At 36.4% G+C, this 13,772-nt stretch overlaps 1 protein-coding gene across 1 annotated transcript in view; it reads right to left on the minus strand.

Annotated features, from left to right (window-relative positions):
• Positions 1-13,772, minus strand: part of KMT2C (lysine methyltransferase 2C) — a 199,030-nt gene that overhangs the window by 117,124 nt on the left and 68,134 nt on the right. Inside the window, exons 8-12 of the mRNA XM_025378764.1 lie at positions 6,947-7,116; positions 6,332-6,483; positions 5,249-5,362; positions 4,282-4,359; positions 2,035-2,753 (exon numbers count right to left, since the gene is read on the minus strand). Of these exons, the coding sequence (XP_025234549.1) occupies positions 2,035-2,753; positions 4,282-4,359; positions 5,249-5,362; positions 6,332-6,483; positions 6,947-7,116 (1,233 nt within the window). The remainder of the gene's footprint in view (positions 1-2,034; positions 2,754-4,281; positions 4,360-5,248; positions 5,363-6,331; positions 6,484-6,946; positions 7,117-13,772) is intronic.

The following is a 13,772-nucleotide window of genomic DNA, read 5'->3' on the forward strand; positions in this document are numbered from 1 at the left end:
TTCTCTGGTTAGTATTTACCGTACTGGTAAAGACCAAAGAATTGGTAAGGTTCAACAAAATATGAAAATGCCAGTGATGTTAACAAAAAATAGCTGGAAACCAAAGAATCTTGCTTACATCACAATCACAGCCAGGAAAATGCAGCTTATTTTATAGCCAGTCTCCAATGTGAAGAATATGCAGAAGAAACAATAAAAACATAAGTATAATACAGAAACGCCTGATATCAAAGAAATTAATGTAACAGAATACTGAATTTCAGTATTTCTAATGTAAGGATATACACACTCCTATCTGTAGAATATTTCCTGCAAGTTATGGCCCCAGTACCTCACTAATGGAAGATCTATCTTGTACTATTCAATTCATACTCTCCCTAATAACAGCACTGTATTAGTAGGTTCATCATCAAGTGAAGGCTGTTTGCTACGTAACTAAAACCAAGACTGGAAAACTAAAAAGCTGGAGGGAGGGAAAACACAGCCTACAAAATGCTTACAAGATTAGCAGCAAATGATGAAGTAGTAACAAGAGGGGCAGAAAAATAGATTATCATCAGATTTGGGAATTGAAAGACAGCTCAGCAAAATACTAGGATATGGTTCATATAAGATGGAATAAGCCTGGAAATACACCCCCCTCCCCAATATTTCAGAACATAAAGTCTACAGAAAAAGAGTCCTAATGTATTGAATCTGGTTTCTCAACTGAAACAAAAGTCTTCAAGGAAGGAGATACATGTAAAATTTTACAGGAATACATATGAAGTAGTATCTTTAAAGAATGTAAATATATGAACCAAAAGTAAATGTGAGATTCAAATTTCCATTGCTAAAGTCTTTTCAGAGTCACGACGACATTATTATTATACAACCATTCAAAACAAAACAAAAAAACTTACTGGAAAGGAGAACAACTGGTTTGAGAAGAAAAACCTTTCTTGGTAGAGCAGAAACAAATGTCAAGGAAAATACTTAGAAAAAAGGCATATATAAAGAATGGTCTAGAGTTTTACTGCATACGTCTTTGCCATGCAGAAACAGCTAAATCCCATCTGACAACTACTTTGCCTTTGGTGTACCTTGTCTTTAGAGAACAAAATATATCTGGGTTTGATATAGAGGAGACTAATTTTCAAATTAAAAAATGATTTTTCTTAAAAGCCTGGCCTTACAGTTTAAAAATTATATGATTAAAATCGAGATATTATTCCTATAAAAAGCCAAACTTTAATCCATTTAAATCATGAAACTTAAAACTTAACTTGAAGCAATTTAAATCATGAAACTTAAAACTCCATATTACCACCGTGAATTAACACTTCTCCACTACCTGTTATCTTGCAATTTTAAAAAACACTTCAGAAAGTAGCAATTTCATAAAATTATAAATAGTTCATACCTATAGTATCTTCATTTTGCCATGCAGTTTTACTTAAATCTCACTTAAAAAGAAATGGAACTCATTCTTAAAGGGTAGAATGTACATAATGTAAAGCAGTCACAGGAAGATTTATCTTTACTTACTGAAAATCAACAGTACAATTCTAAGATTTTTTCCTCATGAAACTATTGAAATAAGTCCTACTTGAAAAAAGAAATCCCACAAGAGTTAGCAATTAATAAAAACATCAAAATGAGAAATTTCCCAGCAAGGAAAATTCCTGTCATAAATATTGATGTTTATGCGGTTAAAAATATACACAATAACTATACTGCATTTTAGGCTCTATTTTTACTGTGGCACAGAACTAAAAGAATTTTTAAAGCTCTATTAGAAACTATTATCAAATAGGTTGCATCTTTATGGCCCAACTGAGTTAAAATTCTAAATAAGATCACTTCAAATTTAATAAATGACATTCTTCATTAACAGCATTTAAAAAATGGCTGAAACACATAAGTCAACATTACACTGAAGTTCTATCTGCAGACAGAAAAAGTTGCCATTCACACCAAAACTACACATATACCTTCTGATTTTATAGAATTGTTCCAATATCTTTTCTGTCAATATCATTAAAATCACCCTACCTGTTTGGACCGAGGTCTACCAGGAGAAAATTTTCTTTTAGTAATAGCTGGTTTACCCATGCCAATTTTTGGAGTGACTGAGATGTAAGTTGTTGGCATGATGTTTCCAGCAGAGGAACTAAGAGCTGAAGGGTAATTGTGCAGCATGTCATGCGAAGGCAAGTCTGAAGAAGGTGTTGGGGAGGAAGACACATCTGCCTTGCTTATGTCTGCTGATGATGAAAATGACGACTCTGTCTCAGATGATAACTTTATAGATTTGTCTCCTTGGTATGAAACATCTTTCACACAACTCTCAATTGTAGGAGTCATTTCAGAGTCCATCAATCCAGTAGGAAGTTCAGAATTTTCTTTCTGTTCCTTTTCTCCTTGTAGTCTTTCTATAACCAACTGTTCCTCAGGACATAGTGAAATACTTCCCTCATGTGGGGACACTAAGGTTTCCAGTGGAAGAGTGACAGATTCAATGACTAATTTTGGAGGCCCCGATTCTTCTTTGGATACCACTGTTTTAGGTTCCTCTAACAACTGCAGTTCCTCTTGCTGCACAATGATCTGGTGTGTAACGACTTCAATGTTTTCTGTCACTTCCATTTTATCTTCCATTTGATCTTCGCCACAAATATGCTTCACTTCAGAAGACGTTTTCATTTCTTCACTATCAACTTCATTAGAAATCTGTTTTTCCAATTCAGTATTCATTTTATGTTGGGATGATACTACAAAATTCAGAACATTTGTTATGGTAATGTACAAATTTTAAATTTTCTAACTATAGATATATAAAACATTTTGCTACACTAGAACTTAAATCAGAAGGTATTCATCAAAGCAGGCAATTATTAAGTGAATGAAAGCCAAAGTACACAAGGATTTATGGATTAGAATCAGCCCCACACATGAAAACATGATGTTTTACAATTTAAGTACTTCCAAAAGGACTGAAAATTATACAGGAAAAGTTCTCATACTCATTTTTTAGTTAAGAAAATAAGGATCAATCATGTTATGTAAGATACCTAAGTTAAAAAGTAAAGACTGACCTAGAATGTGAAGGCATTTTCTAATAGCAGATACCCAGATGTAACAAAGTTACTATAGACTCAAAAGCACAGACAGAAAAGATTTACTAACCACCAATATTTATTTTGCTTAACCATACCTGCCAACCTACCCAAAACATTCTTTGGATATAATCCTTGTTCTTCATCAGTCTATAACTTAAAAGACTAATCTTAGGAAATCTATAAACTTAGATATCAGAAAATACAGTCACTGGCTGGTAAATTTTAAATGAGGATACCAGCATGTTAAACCTTTAACTCAATCTTGCTTAAACGTTAGAGGTGCAACTGACATGAGCTATAAGTGGTTCTATAAAGTAGGACCGCTGAAGATAAAAGGCATTTATTCCAAATCTCATCAAGGTAATTTTTAAGTTATAGTAAAAAGACACTACCATCCTCATCTACCAATCAGTGACTAAAATTTATCTATGTTCTTTTTTTCTTGAAACAGGGTCTCACTCTGTCACCCAAGCTGGAGTGCAGTAGCACAAACATGGCTCACTGCAGCCTCAACCTCCTGGGCTCAAGTGATCTTCCCACCTTAGCCTCCCAAGCAGCTGGGACTACAGGCATGTGTCACCATGCCCAGATACTTTTATTAATTAATTAATTTATTTATTTATTTAGACAAGAGTCTTGCTCTGTCGCCCAGTCTGGAGTGCAGTGGCGCGATCTCGGCTTACTGCAAGTTCTGCCTCCCGAGTTCATGCCATTCTCCTGCCTCAGCCTCCCAAGTAGCTGGTACTACAGGCGCCTGCCACCACGCCCGGCTAATTTTTTGTGTTTTGTAGAGACAGGGTCTCACTATATTGCCCAGGCCTATACATGTTCTGATATCAAACTGAAATCTCATCTTCTTTCTCACTTTATTGAAAGACTACAGCTAAGGATAAAAGAAAACTACCAAATAACAGATCTGATAGTACAATATATTTTTAACCACAACCGCCCCCCCCAACCCCCCTCCCCCCCAAAAAAAAACCCCTTTCAAGAGAAACTAACCTCCTTTAGATCTACTGTCTCTTTAGATCCAGAATCTCTTAACTAAAAGATTTAGTTACTGTAATGTGTATACATACAGCAATTGCAAAAATGTCTTTGGAATAAAGACATTACCTTGTAACATAAAGACATTATCTTGTAACTCAATCAAATTAGATAATATGAACATACTGCTTACCAGCAATGAGAAGACTATCTGTGTCAAGACTTTCTGAGGGATGACTCTTCTGTTGCTCTTCAGTGTGGACTTGAACTGCTGTGAGTAACACATTTATAAAATCTCTAAGGAGTCAAAATTTTTGTAACGCTGTTCCCTCAACAGTAATTTAAGTAAAGAGTTTTATTCTACTAAATGTCAATTTCCAATATAAGCATGAAACATTGTACCACTTGTTAGTAAGTTATGAAGACAGAATTAGAAGTCTTTGCACTATGGTAAAATTTTTTTGTCTTTTTCTCTTTTTCTTTAACAACTAGACCTCACGAGGAAGATTATAGAAAATAACTTTTAATGAGAGTTGTTATATGTGAACTTAATAAATTTCAAAACATCTCAGTGGCTTTTTATGTATACATTGTACTTTTTACGCATACTATATAATTGAACATATAACTCCACATACAACACCAAAGACTTTCAAATGAGCCTGTGATTAAATGTAGTAAGTAATTTTCCCCCGACAAGGTCTCTTATTAATTCTGCAAGTACAGTAATAGCTCTTATCAATATGTACTACAAAAAGTTTAATTGAAATATCATGGAAATCAGTGAAATAACCCTCAATAGGACTGCTGAGATGATCCAATACAGCAAATTTTTCATTATCTTAGCATGAAACATCTCATCATCATCAACAGCTCTACTTAGCAACTACAACTAAAGAAATAAAAACACAAATTGCTTTTTAACGAAAAATCACTTGATACCTTAACGAAGTACTTATGATTAAATCTAGATGATAGCTGAACTACAAATATACGCATGTCGTTTCTCCTATTATTTGTCTAAGATTATTTTACTAAAAAACTCTTCCTAAGTGACTGCATCTTGGTTTTTATTTACTGAAGTTTTAGTCAATATTCACATATTTATTGTACATACACATTCTCTTCAAAAACAGAGTATATCCATTAAATATTCTTACCATCTGGAACAATTCCAGGAGTGGACTCCTGATCGTTGACATCTTTACTAACTGCATGCTCTGGGAATACCATTTGATCTTCAGGGCCTTCAACTTCCATTTCATTGTTATAATCTTAACAAAACATTATTAGTTCTTTAGCTCAGAATGAGTTTTTTTTGTTGTTCATTAAGTCAACAATTATGATTTTTGTATGAGTAAGGGCAAATTATCAAAAACGCTGTAAGTTTTTCTTCAGATTTTTCTCTTTTGAACCACATATATATTTACATTTTTTAAAAACATGAAAATTATAATACATCAAAAGGTGGGCCAAGTGTGGTAGTTCACACCTGTAATCCTAACACTTTGGGAAGCCAAGGTGGAAGAAACACTTGAAGCCAGGAGTTCAAGACCAATCAGGCCAACATAGTGAGAACCCATCTCTAAAACAATTTTTTTAAAAAGGTAACTGGCACATTATTTTAAAAGGGTATTTCAAAAGTAAATACTGATGGCATCCTGGAAATGAAACGTTAGTAGTTAAGATGCTTAGTTACCCTTTTGATAAAGGGTATGATAAAGAGAACTTTTATAAAAGCTACCACTCGTAGTGATGAAAATGAAAAACAATCTGGTGAGCAGTTCTATTTCCTTTATGCTCCAAGACTCATGTTTGTAACAGTAGGCTACTACTAAAACTATTCCATACCTGAACAAAATCTTGGGCTGAAGAGGTGATAATTAATTTAAAAAGGACATTACAAAACTACAACACGCTTAGAGAAAACTCACATTATAAAGAACAAACTAAGCAAACCCAAAGACTGGGGAACTTCCACTGTCGGCTTAAAGAACACAAGTGAAGGAAAGCATGATAGACCTGGAATTCAAATACTAAAAAAACTATCTTAAGTTACATTCGATTTTAGCCATCAGATTCAGAGATGACCAATATAACAAATACATTTAAAGGTTGAGAAACTGAGAACAAGATGGAATCTGGAATACAGGATCCTCTCTTCCTGATTAAAGCAATATATTGGTGACACATTGGCACAACATTACCAAAAAAAAAAAAAAAAAAATCATTCTCAAGTTTACCTGTAGTGAGCTCAGCTATCTCCACTTCCTCACCTGGCTGTAAAGGATCCATCTCAGCTCCCAGGTGTTTACAATACATGCAGATATACTCTTCTTTGAGCTGAGGATCCAGTTCATGATCTGTTGGTTTGTCACACTCTAGGTGAACCCACCTGCAGTGATAAGCATACTTAAATAAAAGTTTCTAACGTCAAGCTATTGTCTAGGTAAAGAGAAGGCATTGCTGAAAAGCTAGATATGAAAATGGTTAATTAAGGATGAGAGGAGAGACGTTAGAGGGGTTGCTAACTGACAAAGGTTTTTTAAAGGATTTTTTTAAAGGACATCTGTGGATGTCACTAGAGATGCTGCCGTATTTTTTACTTGACATTTTTAAGCTATTTTTTCTTTACTTTCCCTATCAGTGCTCATTTCTGATGTCGTCTGGTCTTTTGCCCATTTACTTCCTTATGCCTTTGAGACTCAAAACCATCATTTAATTCCATCTATAACAGCAATCAGTACTGATGGAATTGCTACAGTGATAAAAACTTAGAAGCTGTAAGATGGTAGAGCAAATGACCACATGAATAAAACAACTGACAAAACAACTGAATAGAATAACTATCTTCTTACCTTTTGCACATATTACAATGAAGCATGTCTTTCTGCAATTCTGGATGATAGCACTTCCCACAGAAGGGACATAAGTTATCCTGCTGTTGGTAACAATTGTCACATATCAGGCAATTGTGATGCCACTGAGAACTAGACCGTGTGCCACACTCTATACATATTCTGCAATTCTAAACACGAGGAAAAACAAAAACAAAAACACTTTGTTATGCATTTGTAATTGTAGTTCTGATGTAAACCTTTAAAAAAGTCATGAATCATTTGTGGATTGTACGTTTAGCTTTTATTTTCATGACACTAATTGAGGGTATAGGCTTTTTTTTTTTTTTTTTTTTGAGATGGACTCTCACTTTGTTGCCCAGGCTGGAGTGCAGTGGTGCAATCTTGGCTCACTGCAACCTCTGCCTCCTGGGTTTAAGTGATTCTCCTGCCTCAGCCTCCTGAGTAGCTGGGACTACAGGTGTGCGCCACCACGCCCAGCTAATTCTTGTGTTTTTAGTAAAGACAGGGTTTCACTATGTTGGCCAGATTGGTCTTCAACTCCTGACCTCAAGTGATCTGCCTGCCTCAGCCTCTGAAAGTGCTGGGATTACAGGTGTGAGCCACTGTGCCTGGGTATACACCTTTTAAAAACCTGTTTTCAATGTCTGATGTGACCTCACAAAATCTGCACTGAAATCTCCAGGAAAATGTAAATAAGGGAATGGGGATATCCAGGAAAACATATAGGTGGAAGAGATGAAACCAAAAAGACAGCAACCCAAAACTCAAAAAAAGAAACATATTCTAGGATCAGGAAGTAATTTTTGTGGAGTAAGTCTACTCAACCTATTACACTGCAGAAAGCAAAATGGTGTTGCTACATATAGTATTCTTCTTGCTTCTTGGTAGCTTAAGAACTAAAAACTAAAACTAAAGAACTCTCTCTTAAAACAATAGCATGGCCAGCCTGGTGCGATGGGTTGATGTCAGTAATCCCAGCACTTTGGGAGGCCAAGATGTGAGGATCGCATGAAGCCAGGGATTCGAGACCAACCTGGGCAAGAAGACAAAACACCCCTTTCTCTACCAAAAAAAAAAAAAAAAAAATTAAATTAGCCAGGCATGGAGGTGCACACCTGTAGTCCCTGCTACTTGGGAAGCTGAGGCAGGAGGACAGCTTGAGCCTAGGAGTTTGAGGCTGCAGGGAGCTATCACGCCACTACATTCAAGCCTGGGCAACAATGCGAGACTGCCATGGCGGGTGGGCAAACACAGAACATGGCCAACTCCATGTGACTTGGTGTCTGAAAATGTGAAAATAAATTGCTCCACATCAAAAGTCCAATGATGGCCCTTCATGTTTTTAGAATAGAGGGAGTGGTCCTATCCTTACCAAATTAGAATCGTTTATGAAGTAAAAGGCCAACCAGAGGCCAGCCAAAACTACTTCTGTGCCTGTGAGCTAGTCAGCCTTAAAATCCTGGGGATAAGGTTAATAAATTGTGGGGCTCTCATTACCCACCCCAAATTTCTAATCTAAAACATCAATAAAAAGGAACTTTATCTTTCTGTGCTACTGGGCTGATATGAAAGGGATGCTCACTTAAAAAGAGAAACTACTAGGAACCATAGATCAGAAGTCTTAAACATTAAAATGAATGCACTTAAAAATACTGAGGGAAAAAATACTAACTAGCTGGGCATGGTGGCACAGAACTGTGGTGTCATCTATTTGAGAGGCTGAGGCAGAAGGATCTCTTGAGCCTAGGAGGTAGAATTCAACCTGGGCGACACAATGAGACCCCATCTTTTGAATACATATAACATATATTTTTTAAAAGAATGTATTATCCTTTATCGAATGAGAAGGAGAAAAGAAAAACAATCCTAAATAAAATACTATCAAACAGATCAACACCACATTAAGAAAATAATAACTATGCCCAGGTGGAGTTTATACAAGAAATTCGAAGATATTTAATATTAGAAAAACCCATTAATAAAGTTTAACAAATTAAAAGGGAGGAGAAAAAATCATTTCAATGCAAAGGATGCTTAAAGAAAGAAGTCTTTGGGAAGAATCAAAACCCATTCCTAATAACTCTTGAGGAAGTAAAAATGGATGGGTATTTCTCTAATGTGATCAACATAAATACTTCAATTCTAAAGGCAATACCTTATTTTATGGGGGAACCCTAGAGGTATTCCCACTAAGGACAGGAAAAAGCAAGGGTGCCTACTATCTCCACTACTATTTTAACATGTTTCTGGAGCCAATGCAAACATGGAAATAAATGAAAGCAGAGACATAAGACCAAGAAAAGAAAAAACTCTATTTGTAAATAGAGTTGGAACATCCTAGAAAATTTTTCAAAAACTCAATAAAAGAATTCAACAACAACAACAAAAAAAGAATTCAACAAAGTACTAGGGTATAAAATTAGCACGCAAAAGACAACAGAATTCACACACACAAATAACCAGTTAAAGGAAAGTAAGAAAACCCCCTTTATAACAGCAGAAAAATAAATATTCAAGAATAAGCTTAAATGTTCAAAATCAGTATTAAGACAATTATAAAACACTCCTAAAAGACACAAAACTAGACTTTCTAACAAACTTGTGAAGACATCCCTTGTTCTTGGTTAGGATGTCTTAAAATCAAGATGTCAATCAACTCTCACTAAATATATATATTTATGTTTTGGAGACATGGTCTTGCTTTGTAGCCCAGGCTAGAATACAGTGGCATGATCACGGCTCACTGCAGCCTCGACCTCCTGGGCTCAAGTGATCCTCCCACCTCAGTCTTCTGAGTAGCTGGGACTACATAGTGAGACCCTGTCTCTACAAAAGCAAAAAATTAGCTGGGCTTGGTGGTACACATAACTCCTAGCTAACTCGGGAGGCTGAGGCAGGAAGATTGCTTGAGCCCAGGTCAAGGCTACAGCGAGCTATGACCATACTACTGTACTATGGCCTGGGAGACAGGGTGAGACACTGTCTCAAACAAATAAGCAAAAAAAAAAAAAAAACAAATAAACTAGCAGAAAATATTTGCATCATGTAACACAGATGAAGGCCTTACATCCCTAACTTATAAAGAACTCTTAAATTTAGGGGAAAAAAATGCCAAAATCTTCAAAAACAGGCAAAACACATGAACAGACAATTCACGAGAAGGAATAAAAACTGACCCTTAAACACATGGAAAAACGATCAACTTCACTCTTAGGAGAAACAAAAATTAAAACTACATTGATATACCACTTTTCACCCAGAAGACAGGCAAACATTCAAAAGCTGAACAAGTCATCCTGTTAGCAAAGATGTAGGAAAAGTTCTCTCATACATCTCTAGTAGCAATGCAAAATACCATAACCCCCAAGAAAGGGAATTTGACAGTTTCTAACAAAGCTACATATGCGTACACTCCTGAGACAATAATCCTACTTCTAGGAATTTACCCTATAGATTTGTCCCTGAGAATTCAAAAATACATATGCACAAAGCTATGGACTGTAAAATCATTTATAATGCAAAATACTGTAAACTATCAAAATACCAAAGCACAGGCCACTGGTTGAGTAACCCATAGCACAGATACACAGTGGAGTGCTATGCAGTTGTTTAAAAGCAGAATGAGATCTCTTGAACTTGCCTAACTTGCCTGGAAGTGATTTCCAGATTTTATTACATGAAAACAGCAACATGCAAAAGAACATATACAACATGCTACCTTCAGTGAAAGTAAGAGCAATATATCTTCTTATTCTTAGAGGAAAAATAACAGGAAGTTTAAAACAGAAAACAATGAAGTTAGTTACCTCCAAGAGGTTGAAGGAAATGGGGTATAAGTAATAAACAAGAGGCAGTGACAATTCTGAGTAAAACTTTACATAGCTTTGAGTTTTGAAAGTATACTAATATCTTCTATATTTAAAAAATTAAATCACTAAGAAAAGAAAGGGGAATAAAATCTATTACTGAGAGCAAACTGAAGCAGATTTGCTTTTTAGATGGAGCAACTGAATAAATGTGCTGACGTTGCTGCAACCCAGAATTTTTATTGTAGAAGAACAGACATGCAAGAATGAGAAGGCAAAGAACTCAGTGGAGAAGGATAAGAACTGGAGGTACTGGTGTAAATTCATTATTTCTAAGTTATGTATATGTAAGGGTATATGAATATTTATGTGTACAAACGGAAGCGTAGGGGTATCCAATCTTTTGGCTTCCCTGGACCACACTGAAAGAAGAAGAATTGTCTTGGGTCACACACAAGATACACTAACACTAATGACAGCTGATGAGCTATGCACACACCCCCCCCCAAAAAAAAAAAAAACACCTCATAATGTTTTAAGAAAATTTATGAATTTCTGTTGGGCCACATTCAAAGCCATCCTGGACCACATGCAGCCTGCGGGCCATGGGTTGGAAAAGCTTGTGTAAGTGTATACACATGCATGTATTTCCTGACACCACCAGGTGAAAGGGTGAAGAAGCAAACACCCTCCCGTAGCAACGAGCACACCCAGTACCCACTCCCCACTAAAGGAATCTGGGTTACTTATTTAACAATGGACTTATTCCAGGACTGGGGCATGGGAGGTATAAGATGAGCTTGTAACATCTTGTTATACCAAAAAGTAATGAAGTGTTCACATAAGTGGTGAGGGCAGAACACCGGCACCAGCTTGAAGGAGCAACTGACAGCAAACATGGGACCATCTGAACACAAAAAATAATTAGGTAATGAGTTGTAAATGACTGACTGAAGGTAATAGGAGCTCATGAGTCAATATCAATAATTAGTAAGTTTAACATGTGAAAGAAGTATTCTTGCTTACAAAAGAAAGCAGAGGGCTAACTGGTAAATGTGGTGGGAGTGCTAGAGCTGGAAATGCATCATTTGCAACCAAAAGAAAGCAGGTTAAAATGGCATCATCAGGCAGTAAGTTTTTTGTTGCTGTTGTTTGAGATGGAGTCTACCTCTGTCACCCAGGCTGGAATGCAGTGGCATGAGCTCAGCTCACTGCAAACCTCTGCCTCCCGGGTTCAAGCGATTCTCCTGTCTCGGCATCCTGAGTAGTTGGAATTACAGGCAGCGCTACCATGCCTGGCTAATTTTTGTACTTTTACTACAGACAGGGTTTCACCATGTTGGCCACGCTGATCTCAAACTCCTCACCTCAAGTGATTCGCCCGCTTCAGCCTCCCAAAGTGCTGGGATTACAGGGGTGAACCACCACCCCTGGCCTAGGGAGTAAGTTTTTAAAATCTAGAAGGAAGTCCTGAGGAAAAGCAAGATATCTGCATGGTCTTAAAGTGTCTCCTCACATACTGCTTTATTAGATACAAAGGAGGGGGAAAAAGAAGAAATTTGGCAACAGCCTGACCAGGTGATTCCCATGAGGGAAAGTGGAATAATGTATGCTTCCAGCTGTGATACCTTGAGGATGGATCAGCACTTTGCAGTATTCTGGCCAATAATGCATGCCTCTCATCTAATCATAAGGGGATATCAAAGACAAAATGGGGAAATTTCTGTTTGAAAAAAGAAAAAAACAAGTATATTGGGAAGAACTCTATTCTTCAAAAATACCAATGACAAAAACTAAATCCTAGAACCTACTTGGAGGAAGGGGTAGGTTATGAATGACATAAGATCAAATGACATAATTGGAATACGGCTAAACATACTACACTGATGTAAGTTTAGGAAGTTGACAGCAGGATTGTGATTTTTTAAGAATATTTCTATTATTAAGAAACACATACTGAAATAGTGGTAAAAAGGCGTAAGGTATGTAATTAACCCTCAAATGGTAGGGGACTGGGGGGAATAGAGACACACACATACATACACACACAAAGTGAGGGCATGCCCAATGATAATGAAATGCTAACAACTGATGAATCTAAGTAAATGGGATACGGGTATTATTTTTATTTTTTCCAACTTTTAGAGTTTGAACTTATTTTCAAGTAAAAATTTTCTAAAAATGCATAACACACCAACAGACAGACATTCTTGAGATAAAAATAGGACAAAGAAACCTATCTGACAACGACTGGTTTACAATAAAGATCCTGAAAAGATCACCCAGACTCCAGTTCACTAGAGAGCAGCCCCAAACTAGACCGGCAGCCCCTTGGGGGCACATCGATTTGCCCCCACATCTCCAGCCTTGACCACAGTGATATTCACACACAGTAAACACTCAAATGTTAAATGCAAACAAATGAGCAAATTATGACTCAAGACTACAGAGAGAACTACAGAAGAATTTAACAGCAGAGAAATACAATCATTCTTCAAATGGTTCAAAGGACAAACCTTCCAAACCATGAAAAACTCTCTATGGTAACTGTTTCTGTGCTTACTTTGTGTTAGGCATTGTGCTGCGCACTTTATAGACACCACTTCATTAAATCCAACACCCCTGTGAGGTAACTACTATTAACCTTCTATACACTGACTTACGGAAGTTATATAGGTAGCCAAAGATCATAAATTTAATAATTGAAGAAGCTGAAATTTGACTCCACAGCATAAGCTTTTAACCACCACATTATAGTGCCTTCAAAGAACAGAATAAAAAGATTAAGTACCCAATAGTATTCCCAGAAATTATGTATTTCTGTCACTCTGAAAGAGAACAGCAGATTACAAAGAGCAAATTAGAAAGGAGCACACCAAAGGGGAGACACAACAAGCTGAGAAAGAAACACAGAATTCTCTACTAGTTCTCAAGATAATGAAAACCGTAATAAAGAAGATTAACAGCAGGAGACAAAAATTATCCAGCAGTTACTAGATGCTATTAGAGAGTGTAAA

This window comes from Theropithecus gelada, chromosome 3 (genome assembly GCF_003255815.1).
Source record: "Theropithecus gelada isolate Dixy chromosome 3, Tgel_1.0, whole genome shotgun sequence".
Taxonomy (NCBI): Eukaryota; Metazoa; Chordata; class Mammalia; order Primates; family Cercopithecidae; genus Theropithecus; species Theropithecus gelada.